At 48.3% G+C, this 18,169-nt stretch overlaps 1 protein-coding gene across 1 annotated transcript in view; it reads right to left on the bottom strand.

Annotated features, from left to right (window-relative positions):
* The window catches only part of ANO2 (anoctamin 2), a 341,871-nt gene that overhangs the window by 209,455 nt on the left and 114,247 nt on the right, over positions 1 to 18,169 (bottom strand). The window contains exons 8-10 of the mRNA XM_053894601.1: positions 10,134 to 10,189; positions 8,942 to 8,983; positions 1,623 to 1,687 (exon numbers count right to left, since the gene is read on the bottom strand). Of these exons, the coding sequence (XP_053750576.1) occupies positions 1,623 to 1,687; positions 8,942 to 8,983; positions 10,134 to 10,189 (163 nt within the window). The remainder of the gene's footprint in view (positions 1 to 1,622; positions 1,688 to 8,941; positions 8,984 to 10,133; positions 10,190 to 18,169) is intronic.

Genomic DNA, 18,169 nt, shown 5'->3' with positions numbered 1-18,169 from the left:
CTCCTGCAGGTGAGGCCGCTTTGGTGGCCAAAACTGAGTGCACATTGGAGCCTTTTTCCACTTAGCTGGCGGCCAGTCACCTGAAGTCTCTGGGGGAAAAGACAAGGCTCTCTGGTAGGGAAAATTCTTATTTTTTCATCATATTTTGTAAAAACGAGTATGTAGCTGGAGAAAACAGGCGACAGAGTGGGTGGCCACTTGGGATGCAAGGAGGAAGATCAAAGCCCACCAAGCATGGAGGAAACAGCCTTGGTGTGGCCCAGAGAACAATCTAGGTGGCCAGTGCTTCAGACAAGGCAGCCAGGGAATGGGAGGTGTGGGGTGAGGAAGCCTCAGTCACAGGCACCCCATGGCCCTGCTCTGCGACCCCAGCGCTTCAGTTAACAGTCTTCAGCTGGAACAAACACCTGCTGTCAAGAGACATCCAAGCAAGCTCCCAGTTCCCTGGGCGGGCCGTCACATCTCTGTGTGGGAGGTGAACCTACCCAAGCTGCGGCCCCCAGGCTGCTTTCTTCTTCCAAGAAGAAGCTGGAATCCCTCCCTCTGGACACAATCCTTCTGGCTGCTGCCCCCCTCACAATCCCAGCCCAGGGCAATTAGCCAGGAACACTCTCTGTGTTTACTGGCTGATTAATTAGCTCATTAGAAGAGCCACAAGTGACCGTGTGGCAGTGAGTCCATTATGGCAGTCATGAGGCCAAAAGTTCCCATCTTTTCCAAATGGGCCTGTGCTACCAAATCTCCTCACAGATCCCTCAGTTCAGCCTCCCAATTTATTATTCTTTTTTTTTTTTTTTTTTTTTCAGTTTACGATAACCAGGATCCCGATGACCATGGAGGGAACGTGGCTTGCCCAAAGAAGCCACAGCCCACAATGGCAGGCCCGGCCTCCACTCTCAGCTCAGTGCTTTCCCGCTTCACAGTGCTGCCTCCCAACATTCCAGCTGGGAATGAAGCTGGGCTCAGACAGCCCACTGAGACTCCAGAGTCCTCAACCCACTTGAGGCTAGTCAGACCCACAGCATTCTAGTACGTTCTCTCAAAGGACTTTCACTAATGTTCTGTAGAAGCTAGGGAAACTCTCAAGGTACCAAGACATCATTTGAGGGGCAGCATTGAAGGGAGGGATTCCAGTCTCTTCTCCCTTCTAATGTGAAGAAGCCATAAAGAGCTGACATTCCCTGTCAGAAGAGCCAGTTTATTCCTCACGTGATTAGTCAGGTCTTCCCTTCTCTTGGTCAACACCATGGCCACTTGGGCATAACCCAAGATCTGCTTCACCCTATCCTCCAGGATGAATCTGAAGGACAATAGTAAGAGTGATAGCTGCATACACACACACACACACACACACACACACAGGCAGGGAAAGAGAGACTATATGCTGAGAGACAGAAGTCATGGTATATCAATGAACATTAACTGCTGCCCCACACAGACCCCATTCCCCTCCCTGCCCTGAGCTGCTTCCTCATGCATCAGACATAGAGCAGGACAATCATAGCCTAGAAAAACAGATCCCTCTCCTTGGCCAACAGACTGCCAGGGGTTAAGAGGGTTGACAGGTGCCTCTCAGAATCTGCATCTCTAGGGTCCTTCCAAGAGTGCCCCCCAGATCTTACCTGATGAGGTCAATAGGTTGAAATTTATAAAACACTCCGTAGCGTGCCCATTCTTGATACAGCAGCTAAACAAGAAAAACAGGGAAACAGATAAGAGGTGCAGGGGGACAACTGTTCACCTGTTTGTCCACCCTAGCAAGTCAAAATTTTAGCGCCCCAAACCACCCTAGCAAATCAAAATTGAATCCCCAAAATTCAGCTTCTAGGAAAATTCTCACGAGATCCACCAGAAAGATATCCAAAGGCAGGAGGCTACAGAGGCTGACTTCCTCTTTGGCTATAGAGGTGACCTTTATCACACTCTGGGGCAGTGCTTGACAATCATAACCCCACCTTCTTTATTCCCTTGCTTTGCTTCATCCAGGAAAATGAGTCCTGGCTTGCTTTCATTCACTCATTTAACGTATTTATTGAACATCCACTACGTGCCAGATGCTGGATATAGCTATAAACCAAACAAAATCACTGTTGTCATGGAGCTTACACCCTGATGTGTGGAAACAAACAGAAACACACCAACATGTAAGATTTATAAATGCTTGGGGCACCTGGGTGGCTCAGTTGGTTAAGCATCTGACTCTTGGTTTCAGCTTGGGTCATGATCTCATGATGTGTGAGTTCGAGCCCTGTGTCGGGCTCTGTGCTGACAGCACAGAGCCTGCTTGGGATTCTCTCTCTCCCTCTCTCTTTCTCTCTCTGCCTCTCCTCGCCTCCCCTGCTTGCACACATGCTCACTCTCTCACTCTCTCTCTCTCTCAAAATAAATAAGTAAACTTTAAAAAAATAGATTTATAAATGGCTTTAGGAAAAGCAAATTGAGGCAAAGGAATAGGATACAAAGGGCAGTGGAGTGGAGTAGGATGCTATTTTAGATAGATGGCAAGGGAAGGCCTCTCTGAAGTGACCTCTGAGCTGAGGAAGTGAGGGAATATGCCAGGCAGAAAAGTGCTCTCCTGTGCAAAGGCCCTGAGGACAGTGCATGCGTTATATCCTAGGGAAAACAGGGAAGCCTGTTTGCACTTCCAGGGCAGTGTGACTGTGAGGCAAAAAATGAGAGATAATGTCAGAAAGTACTGAGGTGGCAGATCACTCATGGGCTTGTAGGCCATGCCCAAACCTTTGGACTTTGAAGGAAGCCAGGAGGGGAGATTTGCCGGAGTAGGGAGAAACAGCCTGCCTTGACTACAGACCTCCCACTCCGGCTGCTGTGTGGAGAAGAGACTAAGAGCTGGCATAGGAGTAGGGGGTCTACCACAGCGGTCCAGAAGAGATCATGGTGGCCTTTGCCACAGAGGCAGTGGGGGAAGTAATGAGAAGTGGTTGATTCCACTTTATATTTTAAATGTAGAGTAAGATTTACTGTTAGATTGGATGTGGAATGAGAGATGGAGAACCTGGCCTGAGCTGCTGAGTGAATGGTGACTCCATGCGCTATGGTGGGGAGACTGTGGGAAGAACCAGTCAGCAAGGCAGAACCAGTTCCGTTTGGGACGTGCTAATCCAAGATGCCCTTCTGGCATCCACATGGGGCTACTGAGTAAGCAGCTGGACGTAAGCTTCTGGAGTTCAAAGGAGAGTCCATCTCCTTTACAAAGAAGATGTACATTTGGGAGGTGTCAGGCCAGAGATGACTTATAAGGTCATTAAACTAAGGATCTAACCACCAAGGAAGAGGAAGTAGGTAAGGAAGAGGCGTGACATCAGGGCCCCAGTGCAGCAATGGTCAGAGAGCAAGGAGATGATGAACAGCACAGGAGACGGCAGAGCAGCCGGGAATGTGCTAGACGTGTGTGGTGTCCTGGAAACCAAGGGACAACTGGTTTCAAAACGAAGAAAATGACCAGCTGTGCCAAACACTGCTGATGGGTCAGGTCAGATAAGAATGGAGCAGTGACCTCCGGACTCGGTGACTGTAAGGTCACGCATGACCTTGACAAGAGGGGTTTCTGTGGAGCTGTGGGGGCAACACCTGAGTGTACCACATTCTAGAAGTTAACAAAACCTAGGTGTCAATCCCAGCAGCAAACCGCATTTTGGTTTCAAACACTTCGCCGGTGAGCTTCACAGCTCATCCGCCTGGAAATGAAGTGATCTGGTAATGAACCGTTATTAGACGTCATCTACATACCCAAGCCGAATAGATATTAGCGTGTAACTGAATTATACGTCTAGCATTGACAAATCAAGCTAGACGTCAAGCTTTGACAATACACTGGCCATCCTGTTAATGTTCTTTATTCTCCTTACACATCACACGTCCTTACACATGACACAGAATTCATAAGGAATTCTGTCAAGGAGACCCTGCTCTAACTAGGTATTTTAGATATCCAGTTGTACGTTAGGAAGCCATCCTTTTCACCTGAGAACCTTTAAAGACATGCTTTTTAAGTAAACTGACATAAGAACTGGCGTTCCTCCTTAATGGGTAAAGACTTCTATCATCATCATACCTCCCAACCACTACAGAACAGAACCCGAAACCACATGGACCCTGACAGAGCAGCCTTAATCACCGCCACTTGCAGAGGAGGAAACCCACACACGAAAAGCGACGCAGCGCCATGACCAGCAGAGCAGGATGTGAATCCGTGAGTTTGGATGCCGCTCACTCCGGGCAGGTGGCGTATAACCTAATCTCACTGTTCCTATTACACCACCTCCTCCCCTTTGTCCGGGGAGCTACTACTGCCCTGGGTCTTTATTCCCTCTCATAGTGCAATCCCTGCACTCACCAGCACCTGGCTGTCATCATCTGTGGCCCAAAGGGAGGCCGACGTGCGTCAGGAGGTAAGAGCAAGGACTCCCCTGAGGGCTGTGGGTCGTCACTGCCTGCGTCCCGGTTCTGACCTCCAGAGCAGATTCCTCTCCGAGTCACATATCAAGCCAAAGCCTGAGCCTGAGAACATCCATCTGCTACTGCCCTGGAGGGAAAAACTAAAAACACTCCAAGAACCAGTATGGCACAGTTGGCTTGGGCCCAAACTGACAGCCAAGCTCACAAGCCTTGCCCCTGGTGGGATATCGAGCATGCTGCAAGAAACATCTGGAGGTCCCTTTCTCAGCGTGGCACCCTCGGAGCACAAAGCTAGATTCAGTTTGTGAGGATGAGCCAAGAGAGCTGTGTGAGCCCCGTGCAGATGGGCAGGATGGACACAGAGGACATCACGGGGCAGCCCCTGCAATGGAGCTCCAGCTACTGGACACCAAGCCTGGGAAGTGACGCAGCAGTGAGGGCCGAATGCCCACGTGGCTCTGTCCAGGCTGGCTCGAGTGCTGCAGACCCTTCACCATCTCTACAAATGTTCACTCACACATACTTAGAGACCAAGTGAGTCTTACATACTAAAGCCCAGGTTATGGGGTCCCAGAGCAGACTGGCAGTTAGGGTGGAGGGAGGCGTGCTCTGGAGTCTGCCCCCTAGGGATTAGCGTGGTGGAGGAAGGTGCAGGAAGACATCCACAGTATCTCGTAACAATCCCTTTACATGTGCAGAGTCTAGATCCTTCTAATGCAGCTTTTAGTAAATCCACTTTCTCCCTCAGAGCTACACCACGTCCTCTTCACGACTGACCAAGCCTGCAAATAGATTCGGGAAGGTCCGCAGCTCCCTCTCAATGGACAGTACCTTATTTCAGAGGCCTGGGTGTCGGCCTGACCCTAAACCTTTACAGCAGGAAGCAACGACCCACAGGGGCCACCCTGCCTGAAGGATCAGGGCATTCAAGCAGCCCATGGGCTCCCTGGGGATCACACTTGACAGCGGGTCAGTTGGTTTTAGTATTTCATGAGACTGTAAAGGAACCCGACTGTTAAAACCATTTGCAATGCCAGAGAATGGCAAGATGCTTGAGACTCGAGGCCCTCTCGAGCTCCTCCGAGAGCCAGGCTTGCAACAGGAAGAAAGATGCCAGCTGCAGCCCACCGAAAGGTGGTGATGGAACAGAGCAAACTCAATGGAAGAGAATGGAATTCTACTCCCAGATCCTGCAATGACCTGTTTGAATTTTTAGTGACTCACTTCAACTATCTTGGTCTTCTCCAGTAGCAAAATTAGTGCAGGAGGAGAAAAATCAATCCTCAAGTGACACCCAGGACAAAAGTACCTTTCTGGTCAGAAAAACAGACTGACTCTCTTCACACACCTTTTAGTGGGTCACTTTATAACCGTCCACTAGAGAAAACAATCATCTGCAAAAGCTGGAAAATACAAGACCCAGGGTTTAAAAACTGCTAAGGAGAATCACATTCCAGTGATGTACCTTAGGCACCCCTGTAAGTGGGTGAGGAAGCTGCGGGAGCTGGCAGGGCTAAGGCGGCCCTCATTAGATGATTATGGTCACTTCCCTGGAATGCTTAGGAAAACCAGGCAGGTCCAGCTAATGTGGAATTAGGTGGCTACTGGCAGCCAGGGGAGACCCATCCACATCCATGCTGCTCTCTCTTCCTGCTGCCCTGCTTTCTAGAAAGGTGTAAAATGCGGGGTGCCTGGGTAGCTCAGTTAAACATCCAACTCTAGGTTTCAGCTCAGGTCATGATTTCATGGTTTGTGAGTTTGAGCCCCAAGTCAGGCTCTGGGCTGACAGTGTGGAGCCTGCTTGGGATTCTCTCTCTCTCTCTCTCTCTCTCTCTCTCTCTCTGCCCCTCCCCAGCTTGCTCTCTCTCTAAGTAAATAAATAAAAACTTTAAAAAAAGAAAAAAAAGGTGGGAAACCCCTGTTCTTCAGAGGCAGGCTGCGTCTTGTTAATTAGCCTCCAGGAACAGGGAGAGAGAGACTTCCAGCCCCTGGCTGGGGCTGAGTCATCGAAACTGCACAACTGCACAAGGCAAGCTGGAAGGGAAGAAGACTGCATTCTCGGGGGCCTCTGGTCTTTCCTGGGATCTGCCCATGAGGAGCCTGGGCCTCAAGGAGATCATGGGAACAGGCACGAATTGCAGGGAAGAGTAAAAGAGAACATCTAGATATACCGGCAGGATGGGCAGCTTGGGGTGCCCTTGCAAATCACCCCTAAAGGCCCCCAGAGGGGTGACCCCACTGCAGTGCCTAACCCTTCACACCCCCCAGCAACAGATGCAACGGTTCTCCCTGGCACCCAACCAAAATCCTTCCTGCAGCTCTCTCCAAGAACACTAGACTATTATAATGCAATTAAAACGAATCAATATGCTGCACGTATTCAGAGGTTTGGACTCTTTCTTCCTTAGGATACTTTTAGGCCCCACTCATACAGTACTGAAACTGCGGGAACAAACCCAGCACAGCGCTGAGAATTCCCGCTGCCATACAAGAAGACCCTGTGTACCTGGCTATAAAGCACAGGCTGCAATTTGGACACCAGGGTTTTAGTCCTGACTCGACAATCATTTATGGCCATTGGAACCATCTCCTCACCTTGCTGGGTATCAGTTTCCCAACCCAAATGGACAGAAAAAAAGCTTCCCCTCTCTCACGGATTCCCTTATCCCAACCCCAGCAAAGCCAATATCCCTAACCATGACCGTGGCAGAGGAAAATAAGGACTGGCCAGCAAACCCAAGGCAAAGCCACAAGAAAGGGGCCTCTTGTCTTTTGAAGACAGCTACCTTTGACATCCGCTGTGGGAATTACCCACCAAGGTGCGGTTCCATCCGACCTGGTCTCTCCCTGCCTCCCAGATTCTACCCATTCTGACGGTTGGGCTGTGCACTGGGAATAATTCTGTTGGCCTACCCGAAAGATTCCTGAAAGGAAAAATTTTTGTTGTGTCGTGTTGTTAATGCTAACATAACATCATTCCAAAGACGAACAGACATATATTTTAGATAGTCTACAATTTGCTCCCCTCTGCCTCTGTTCAGGTAACAGAGGTCTGGCTGATTTCTGCCAGGAGTTGCTGTGTGTTCCCGGTCTCTGGAATGTTCCTGTAGAGTGCTCCACCTTGACCGGCTGGGGTCACCACCCACTCAGCAGGAGGATCCTTAGGTGGGCAGCAGTGGTGAGCACTCTTTAAAGGGGAGGAAGGTGAAATGAGAAAGCAGGAGGGCAGAAAACGGTTGGGGTGAGCTAGGTGAGATGAGGGGAGAAATGCTTCCTCCTTTTCCTTTAACTCTGATCCGGGACTTTTCAGGAAATTAAACACCGAGACTATTAGCATCAGATAGAAAACAGATGAGGTTAAGACATCGCAATACTACAGCAGATTCCCTGGGCAGGCAGAGAGGGGACATGTGTAAGCAATCACAGCAGTATTTCTGGAAAAGACCTTTTATGTTTTTAATACTTAACACTTCATAACAGGGACTAATAGGCAGGATAAAAAGAAGGCTGCTCAAAAGGCAACTTGGGGGATGAATAATTTTCCAGACAACAGAGCTGGGGGGAGGGAAACTCCTCGGGCTTCAATTCCTCAGCCCTCCCACCTCTGCCCTCCCTCCTCTGCTCACCAGAGTTGCTGATGGTTGGGGGAAGCTGGGCAGGAGGATGGCATGAAGGGGTTGACAGCCAGATGGGGCAGTCCCCACTAAAGAGGCGGGTGATCGTTAGAGCGCCGCACCATGGTGAGGGAGGGTGGCACACCCACACAGAAGAACCGGATCTGGGTGGAGAGCCTGGAGAGAGGGGTAGGGGCAGGTACTGTCTGTGATTGGTGCAGGAGGAGTCCTTCCAAAAGGACCTTTTCCTTCCCCTAACTATAACCTCTGATTCCTAGCTGCCTGGAATATACAGCACGACTGATCCTCCTTCTCCCTCACATCTCTCATCTCTAACTTGGGAATGGCTATTCCCCACTTGTCTGACTAGAGAATAAGAAGAATAAGTTAAAGATGACACCCCCCCCCCAAAAAAAAAAAAAAAAACAGCCATAATGGCACGGATAGTAATACACTTATTCAGCAGGGACATTGGATTGGAGAGTCAGAGGTGTTCCAAGCCTCCTCCCTTTAATTGTGGCAGTGTCATCATGGGCAAGGTGCTCACTCTCTCTGGGTCTCAGTTTTCCCACCTATAAATTAAGGAATTTGGATGCCCAGTGTTTCTCAGCTGAGGCCCTTTCATCATCGGAGGTGGGACAATGCTTCTGGGCGGGACTGCTGGATAGACTTCAGGATGGTGAGCACTGTGGGCTGTCCAAGCACTGAATGCCAGTATGAGCACCCCATACACACAGTCATGTCAATGACCAGAAATGGCCCTCATGTTTCCAATGCCTGGGGGGTAGGGGGCTGTGGAAGAGCTGCTGAAAAATATTTAATCAGGTAAACAGGACATTTGGGGCCAGCCCCACACCCACCCACAGTCTCCTGTGCCCAAGCACTCAGTGTGGCCCAGGCCGGCTTACCTTTCTGTCATTCGTGTCATCCCCTGGGCTGTCATATTCACCCTGTAAGACAGGAGGGATGGCTGCATCAAGCCAAGGGAACTATCAAAAACAGAGAAAGGATTTTCTTTTCCATCTTCTAGCGTCACCCCTTTCTGTCATTCCCTTTGGGGGAAAGTCAAAAGCCTGACACGGTAAGGAGCCAATGTTCAGTTTTGTTAGTCATCAACATTTGCCATGTTTCCTCTGGACAGCTTCTCGCACAAAGATGCTCCCCTCCTAGGCGTCTGCCATCAGCCTGTGCCTCCTCAGAGCAAACACAATGGCAGAGGCCATGGCCAGCAAACGGTGTGAACTCGCCCTGCACCAGGGCACAGCGCCCCCTGTCCACAAGCAGCAAAACCTAACAGCATATTTGCCCACAGCCAAGGTATGGGGGTGGGAGACTGCCATCTGGAAACTCCTTCGGGTACTCAGAGGCCCCACCTCCGCAGTCTCATTGGGCATGACTGTGTGACCCGTGGGAAAGAAGTGACCGGTCAAGGAGCAGTGCAGTCGTGAGGGCACCTAGGTCAGGGGCCAGGCAAGTTCTTCACAAAGCGTCTTGAAGAAATGTCATCGCACTGTATCATGGGATGTTTATAACACGACTCTCAGTCGAGGAAAGCTTTACTTACAAGTCCGTCTGTTTTCTCTACTGAACCAAACAACAGCAAAAGCAATTTTGAGAGATTGGCTTCAACATTGTTAAATATGTTTTTTTTTAAAAAACCTGATACTTAATATATATTTGCCTATTAAGGATGAGGAATTTCACACCCACACAAAACAATCACACACAAAATATCACCTTCAGACTTTTTCAGGGTCTGACCGCCCAGGATGTGTGTTACCTGGGCCTTCGACTCTCCTTCCACCGCCACCCACCCACCTTCACCACCACCCCCTCCCATCATACACTGGCATGCCACGTCTGCCTTCCCAAAACCACCACAGGGCATGTGGGGAACGCTCCCACCAAAGCCGGCTCATCCCGCCATTGAGACAATACCCGGAGAGGCAGTTGTGGGGATTCCTGTCCACCCCAAGGAGGCTGGATTCGGCCCAGGTGTCTGAGCGGCGTGATTCCCTCATGCCTCGCCTGCTGTGTACTCGGCCACCGTGTCCCCTGCGTTGCACAGCCGTTTGCAGACTGCGCGGAAAGGATACTTACGTCATGAAGAGGGTAGGCAGCCTCATAGATGTTGTTGGCGATCAGAGAGTTAATGCCTGTGGAAGAAAGGAAGATGAAAATGGCAACTGTAGGGCAGGAGTTTCTCGACCTCACCTCTGTCTGTTGGAAACAGGCACTGCGTGCTCCTCTGTCACCCCTCAATCTACAAGTTTCTGTGGAGCTTTAGTTCTTAGCCTAAGAACAATATTTTTACTTCCCAAAAACAAAGTTATGTTTCAGTATCAAATATACTCTCTCAAACCTCATGCTTCCCCTTTTCTCCTGCCCCCGGACCACCGCAAAGTCTCTGCCACCATCATCAGGTGACACTACCTGTGTTCAGTGACAGCACAGGAATGACTATGGATTTTACTGTCATACGACCAGGAAAAGTATATGTCATAGCATCCCACAGCACGTTATCAGAACTCATTTCTGGTGCCTTCCCATTCCGTCCCAGAGCAGTGCTGGTCTGCCTGGACCATTCCCTCCCGGAGGTAGAGGACTGTAGAGCAGTGGTTCTCAAAGTGTGGTCTGGGGAACCCTGGGGGCCCCCATGACCCTTTCAGGATGCTCCGAAGGTCAAAACTAATTTTATAATAGCACTAGGACATTTTTTGCTTTTTCTCTCCTATTCTCTCATGAGTGTACAGTGGGATTTTGTGACATGGGGTGGCATCATCCCCCTGACAGCAAATGGAATGTGTGTTTGTGTATCCTTGTGCTTTAAAAATCTCCTCAGTTTTGGGGTGCCCGAGTGGCTCTGTCGGTTAAGCGTCCGACTTCAGCTGAGGTCATGATCTTAGAGTGTGTGAGTTTGAGCCCTGCATCAGGCTCTGTGCTGACAGCTCAGAGTCTAGAGCCTACTTTGGATTCTGTGTCTCCCTCTCTCTTTGCCTCTCCCTCACTCGCTCTCTCTCTCTCTCAAAAATAAACATTAAAAATTGTTTTTTAATTTCTCAGTTTTAATTTCTAATACAATAAATATTGACTGACATAACCCCACCAAAACAAAAGCCCTTTGGATGCTCTCAATAATTTTTAAAAAGTGTAATGGTTTCCTGAGATCACAAAGTTTGAGAACCACACACGAGATTCACTTTTTAATCCCGACAGTATTTCACACCACATGCACATAGCAGACCCTACGAAATATATGCTAAATGAGTCAATGACTCTGTCCCTATAACTCTGGTATAGTCACAACAGAGAACTTTCTGCTCAGGACAAAGGCACTGTTATTTACTTGTTTCATTCATGGTTTTATTCAGAGACTATAAGATGGTCTGTATGTTCTGACTCAGGATAGTCTGTCCTGGGTCACTGGCTCCCATATGGGAGACATTATATCCCACCAACCCTAAGTACCGACGACCCTACCATGCGAGGATACACGTGTAATCACGGAGGGGGAGAAGGAGGGGTAAGCTCTGGTTCATGGGGATTTCCCTTGTCTCAAACACACATTCTGCTCTGAACCATTCTTTCCAGAGAGACTACAGACAGTTGTGAGATGAGAAGAAAATTGGTTTGGGAGGAAAACATGTATCATGTGCAAATGCTAAGTAATGTGCATTTGCACGGCTCTGGATAAATGACAAGGATGGATAACAAATCTAGACAACATTTTCCACCTCCCCTTCCCAAGCGATACCCCACCCACATACTCAGAGACCACAGAGGCTCTCAAACAATCCTCTCTCCTCATCGGCCTCCTCTTCTTCAAACCCTGCCCCTATTCGCCTCATTTTTAGGACCCTGGAATCCAGGAGGACCAGCCATAGGCCCCACGTAGAAGCAGAGGCCCTTGGGAGACTGCAGGGGGCGCTCTGGGAAGCGACCACTCTTGCAGTGAGTTGAGAGCCGCTGCATCACCAAAGGACCAGTCCTCTCCTGATTTTAAGTTTCCTCCTTGGCATGAACATAAACCACCCGAAATAACTTTAGGGGCTGGGGGGGAATAGACAGTGGGTAAAAGGGAGTGCGGACGGGGAGGGGTGCCTGGGGGGTGCTGAATGAGCTGCAGATCTGTCTTACTCACAAGACTACAATTTCACTCTGAGCATCATTAATCAGTTCAAGAGCCATAACCACAGCAATGTGAAGCCACCCTACAATAATCAAGGGGAGGAGTCCCAAGTGAGGAGGGGGGTGGGGGATGTTCCAAAGCTACAAAAGGGCTGTCCACATGGATAGAGGCTGAAGCATCACAGGCGGATGGAGCTCTAAACTAGACCGCACCCTGTGCACTACCCTGACCCAATCAATCCCTGCACTCACACCCATGGTAACCACAGCAGCAACATACACCCTGAAGACAGCCCCCAGCCTGCCTGGAAAAAGTTAAACAGGTGTTGAAATCTCTGCTGTGCTGGGCACTGAGCACAGCAGCCGAGTGTCTGACAGCATTAAGCTGACCACTTGGACTCAGGGGTCCTGCTGCCAGATCCTCAGGAGGATCTAAATCACTGGAGGTCTCAAATAAAGCTTCTCTTGCACCACGTGCCTGGAACAGGCAGCTCACTTCACTTGTGGGATGTTGTCTGCCCCTTGTTGTGTGTCTCCTGAAGGCTTACAAGGTACCCAAGGTCAGAGAGCATTCTCCCCTCACCTGTATCTCTCATGGCACCTAGTACACTGCTGGGAACACAGAAGGGATAATGGTGGGTAAGAGTAACCAGCCCCATGGCTAAACGTATCGCAGTATCTCTTCCCATTTATCACAGGCACCATCTTCTTCACTACTCCAATTTTCTATGGCAACCTATGCTGATGAAGAACCTTTAAACTCTAGTCAATTAGTCCATTTCCTAGAGAGGAAACCCAACCAATGGTTCTTTGTCTTGGGGCCAATACAATTCAGTTCATCACACCTGAGTTGTCCCAACCCAGATAACCAGAGCCCCAAAATGCTGTACATGATGTGTCTCTGTCCTCCAGGGCTGTGTACCTCCTTTTTCCAGAGGGCATCAGACGGGCGATTCCAACCAGTGGCTGCTACACAGGGAGGCAACAGCACATAAAAGAAAAAGAATGGGGAGGGTGGGGGAAGCAAGTTGAAAATAACTATTCAGCCACAACTTCACCCAAGAATGGGAACTGCTTTGGCCTCTTGGGTCACCCACAGACTTCAGAAACCAAGATCCTACCCCCAAACAAGCATGGAAATCAGTTTGAAAGAAGAAGAAAATAATCAAACGTTTTTTAAAAAGGAGTCTGCTTTGAAAACTGAAATTCTGAATTTTTTCCTCTCTTTTCAGCAAAAATGAGCTAATTGGTTCCATCATGCACCATTCCATCTGGCCATAATGGCAAAGCTTTCTTCTTCAGGATCACATCTAGTCTTTCCTCTCTGCTCTAGACCCAGGGAGACAGAGAAAGAGAGACCTAACCACTCATCCCACTGCCCCCAGAAGCAGGACCAGCAAGAAGGAGAAAGCACAGAGGACACTGTCCTGTCCCTCTCCCCACAAAGAGAAGCAGTGTCTCGGCTCAAACACAGCACAGCTCACTAGGGACCCCCTCACTGATCCGTACGGTCCCTTTGAGTCACTAGGTTCTTCATATTTCTTGTTTTTAGAACTATGATCCCTAAAGGAAAGGGCTCATGCTTCCCCTCTGCCCAACGCCAACCACAGCTCTACACAGACTGACCCGGCCAGGCCTGGCAACGCTGTCCCTTGGCATCATCCATCCAGAGGGTCAGGGCCAAGGAACAAAGCAGGGTGGGCTCAAGCTCCAGGACTGGTACCTAAAACACACACTTGGAACACAAAACCCGAGGCCTAGCATTTAGCTTCCAGGACATCTCTGGCTTCCCGGACACAAAGGATCAACCAAAGCACAGTTTATGGTAGGCCTCCCAAAGAGAGCCTCATTAAATCTGTGAGTGCCGCTGGGTGATGGGGACTGCGGCTCTATTCCCTCCAGGCCAAACTCAAAGAAAACTTTCATCCAGCGGGACAGGTACTTAGAGGGATGGGGCTGAACTCTTGAAAACCCATTTGGTTTTGATTCCCCCCAGAACAGGGACCAGTCCGCCCGGCATCTGCTTTCATCCCCCTACTCCAGCCGGACGTAAATCTAAACCAGAGGCCCCAGACGGTGCATTTAACAGAGACTATATTTACCCATCACCAAATTGTCTTGACGTGTGCTTAATTACTTAAATGCCTTTAATCCCAAGCCTTTTCTTCTAACAAAATATAAACCAGTTCAGCTGGATGAATGATAAACCAGATGTTTACAACACACAACACAGTCTGGCTTTGGTCAAAATAATTAAGACATCGTCTCCTGAGTGGGGAGGAGAGAGTCCCAAAGCGTACATTTGTTGAAATGCTCTGACACCAAAATGTCTATGAAAATGTAGTCCCATCAATCTGTAATTTTCGGTCCAAGAAAAGGCAGCAACAACTTCCATACGAAAGGAGTAGAAAAGGTGTCTCTCTCTCCCTCTGACGTGGTCAAGGGGGCTTGTGACTCTCTCCACAGTAAAGTGTGCTTTAAAAGGCATATAGCCAACAATACTGCAGTAATGCTGTATGGTGACAGAGGGCAACTGCGCTTATCATGGCAAGCACTGGACCAAGTGCACAACTGTTGAATCACGATGTTGTACACCTGAAACTAATAGAACGCTGTATGTTAATGACACTTCAATTTTTTAAAAAAGGCATTCCATGAAAGGGTGAATTTGCAGAGCCCTGGCAGGTGACCTTACATGATGTTGATTAAGGAGGCATCGTGGCGCTAAGGAGGCACCACCAAGTTTCGCCAGGCCAAGCCCACTCACACTACCACCACCATGCAGAACCCAAATTCATGAATATATTCGGTCTCGGAACACTGTGCACATTCGTCCATAATCCCTTCACTTCCAGAGGTGAATAAGAGGGAAAGAAGGTTACAGAAGGCACAGAAGAAACCCCCACAAATATAAATTAGACCATCACCAAATGCCAATCCACCCATACTTTTTTAAGGTCAGTAACCCTTTCTTTACCTTATTATACTTGTTTTTACCCTCCTGCCCATCCTTCCGCCACAGGACAAAAAAGGAAAAAAAGAAAGTCCACAAGGCCCTACTGCTGGCTAGGACAAAAGGGACTGAATGCTAAATGTCCATATGACAAATGTTAGAAAAGTAACAGCAACAATTAGGCCCTTCACAGAGATGACCTGGTTATCATTGGGTACTTCAGAAAACCAGTGGCCACATCCCCAGAGGACAGAGCACTCTGCATGATTCTTTCCAATTCCCGGATGTGAATAGAAGCCTGTGGCAGCCAGCCCAAAGTCATCTTTATCTAACTTTAGAGTTCCTAAGAATCACCTCGGTAGCTTGTTAGAAATGCAGCTTTTGGAGCCCTGCCCCCACCCCCCCAGCCGCCACACACACACACACACACACACACACACACACACACACACACAGTCTGACTCGGCAAATCCTGTGTGGGATTTGGAGAGCCAGGGCTTTCCGAGGTACACCAGGGGTTTGGGATGCCAATGGACCATGGCCACACCTAAGCAATGTCACCCAGGGCTTCAGGCAAAGGAATGATGTAGGAATGCAATCTTTTCTCCCAACCATGCTAGCCAGTGGTCCTGAATCCTCCCTGCCCTTACCTCCCCCTCATTGTCTTCTCCCATGGTCTTTGAGGTCCGTAAACATCATACCACCTCAAGTCCTGGCTATGGCCCGGGACCTGCTCAGTGTGACTTTATAGAAGAGCCAGTCCCCTCTCTAAGCCCAGCTGGCTCTTTTTTTTTTTTTTTTTTTAATGTTTATTTTTGAGAGAGAGAGAGAGAGAGAGACAGAGATAGAGACCATGAGCAGGGGAGGGGCAGAGAGAGAGGGAGACACAGAATCCAGAGCAGGTTCCAGGCTCTGAGCTGTCAGCCCAGAGCCCGACACAGGGCTTGACCCCACAAACTGAGAGATCATGACTGAGCTAAAGTCGGATGCTTAACCGACTGAGCCACTCAGGCGCTCCAAGCCCAGCTGGCTCTTATGGAAAGGAGACCATGTTGTTCCTTTGAATCAAAGTCTATGAAATGCTGGACCTGGAATTAGAAGCTTCAAGCACACTGTGGGGTCTCTATGTTACAAAGGGAGAAAGAGATGGGTCCAGTGAGGGAATGTGACTTGACCTAAGTTTCTCAATTTGCTCGTCCCAGAACTGAAATGCCACCTGCTTCTCCAGTCTTGCTGGGCATGTGCCTATCCTCCTTTTGCTCCTTCTAGATACACACTCACCCCTTCTCTATCTGACATGAATGGGCTCCCTTGCTCTCTGGCTTTCCATTGGGTTCAGCAGATCAGAGGGAATTGGGACCCCTGACCTCCTCCCTGAATAGTCACCTGCTTGTCCCAATGGGTCTCCTCTACCCAGTTCTGTCCATCCATGTTCCAGTAACCTTTCTCTCACCTCATGGATCTGAAGCTAGGAACAGCTTTACTGCTCTAATTCCAGGCATCCCCAACTCCCTATCCACACCTTTATAAATGGTATCTCAATATTTCTACCTTAAATTATCCTATTTTGAGAGTGTCATTTGTTCCTGTTGGGACCCTGATTCTCGGGAGTGGCTTCCATCATGTCTCCTGTATTATTTGCTCTCCTTGCATGCATCTGTCTTTCCAGACAGCCACGTGGCAGCCTATTTCCTCTTCTCCTCAAATATTACCTCATATGTAAGCCCCATAAGAGCAGGGATTTGTGTCTGTTGTGTCTGGTTGATTCACTACTCTATTCTTTAGATATGAATGACACATGGTAGATGCTCAATAAATATCCATTGAGTAAATGAATGGATGCTACACTGGGAAGACCTCAGCTTCCATTTCTCTGTGAAACCTTTCCCAGATAACTTCATCCATTTATTCATTAATTTAATTGAACTTAATTTAATTAATTTAAAGAGAACTGAAGAAGAGCCAGGGCACCTGGGTTCTAAATCTGGCTCTAAATCTCTGATCTTGGGCACCCTGTTAATTTCTCAGTTGTGAAATTACATAATATTTGCTGACCCTACTTTGCACGGTGGCTTCAAGGATCACATGAGAAATAAGTGTGAAAGTGCACATGTGCAAGGGGTCCTTATTATTCTGGTTACAATAATACCTTATGTGTTCAGAGAGCTCTTATCTGCTTATCTCAGTTGTCACAACAGAGAGCCCAGAAGAAAGAAAAAGTACCTCAATCTCACAAAACCCATTCTCTAATGTTGCATGCCGTAACCACAGCAGAATCCTCAGACCCTCCCTCAATACATTTTCTCTCTTTGCTCCAAATTCTAATAAGCTGCTTTTTCTGTCTCCCAAACAGCAAAGTAAAACTGAAAGAGCAGAATTCAGAGAAGGAGGTTACCAGAGTCAAAATTCAAGATATCACAGAGTATGGGGCAAAGAACCCTAACAATACTTTGGGAATCCTCGAGGAAACATTTTAAAAATTGATGGTATTTTTTTTAATTTTTATGTAATATTTATTTATTTTTGAGAGACAAAGTGAGAGACAGAACATGAACATGGGAGGGGCAGAGATCGGGAGACAGAATCTGAAGCAAGCTCCAGGCTCTGAGCTGTCAGCACAGAGCCCGACACAGGCTCGAACTCACAAACTGTGAGATCATGACCTGAGCCGAAGTCGGACGCTCACCCGACTGAGCCACCCTCAAAACTTCTGTTCTTAGTGATGATCCTGAACCATCCAAAAAAATTTACATATGCATTTATATAGAAGATATACCTTGATCTATTCTACATAAGAAAGCAGAGAATAGCATGAGAGATTTTAGAAAAATTTCTGTACCAAAAGATGTTGCTGAGGATATTAAGAGCTAAACTACTAACCATACTCCCCTTTCACTTGGTTCAAGGTCAAATTTGCAGCCCCAACTGTAGGAACTACAGGCCCTTATGGTTTAAATATTTGTATTCCATTTCCCCCCTAGTATTGACATTCTATTTTAATTTGTGTTTTTCCTGGTTCTTATTTCTTTATTTATTTATATTATGCTGTTTTATT

The sequence above is a fragment of the Panthera pardus genome, unplaced genomic scaffold, assembly GCF_024362965.1.
Source record: "Panthera pardus isolate Hobbes unplaced genomic scaffold, ASM2436296v1 HiC_scaffold_6, whole genome shotgun sequence".
Taxonomy (NCBI): domain Eukaryota; kingdom Metazoa; phylum Chordata; class Mammalia; order Carnivora; family Felidae; genus Panthera; species Panthera pardus.
The sequence above is the reverse complement of the archived record's forward strand: the minus strand, read 5'-3'. Positions and strand labels throughout refer to the sequence as shown.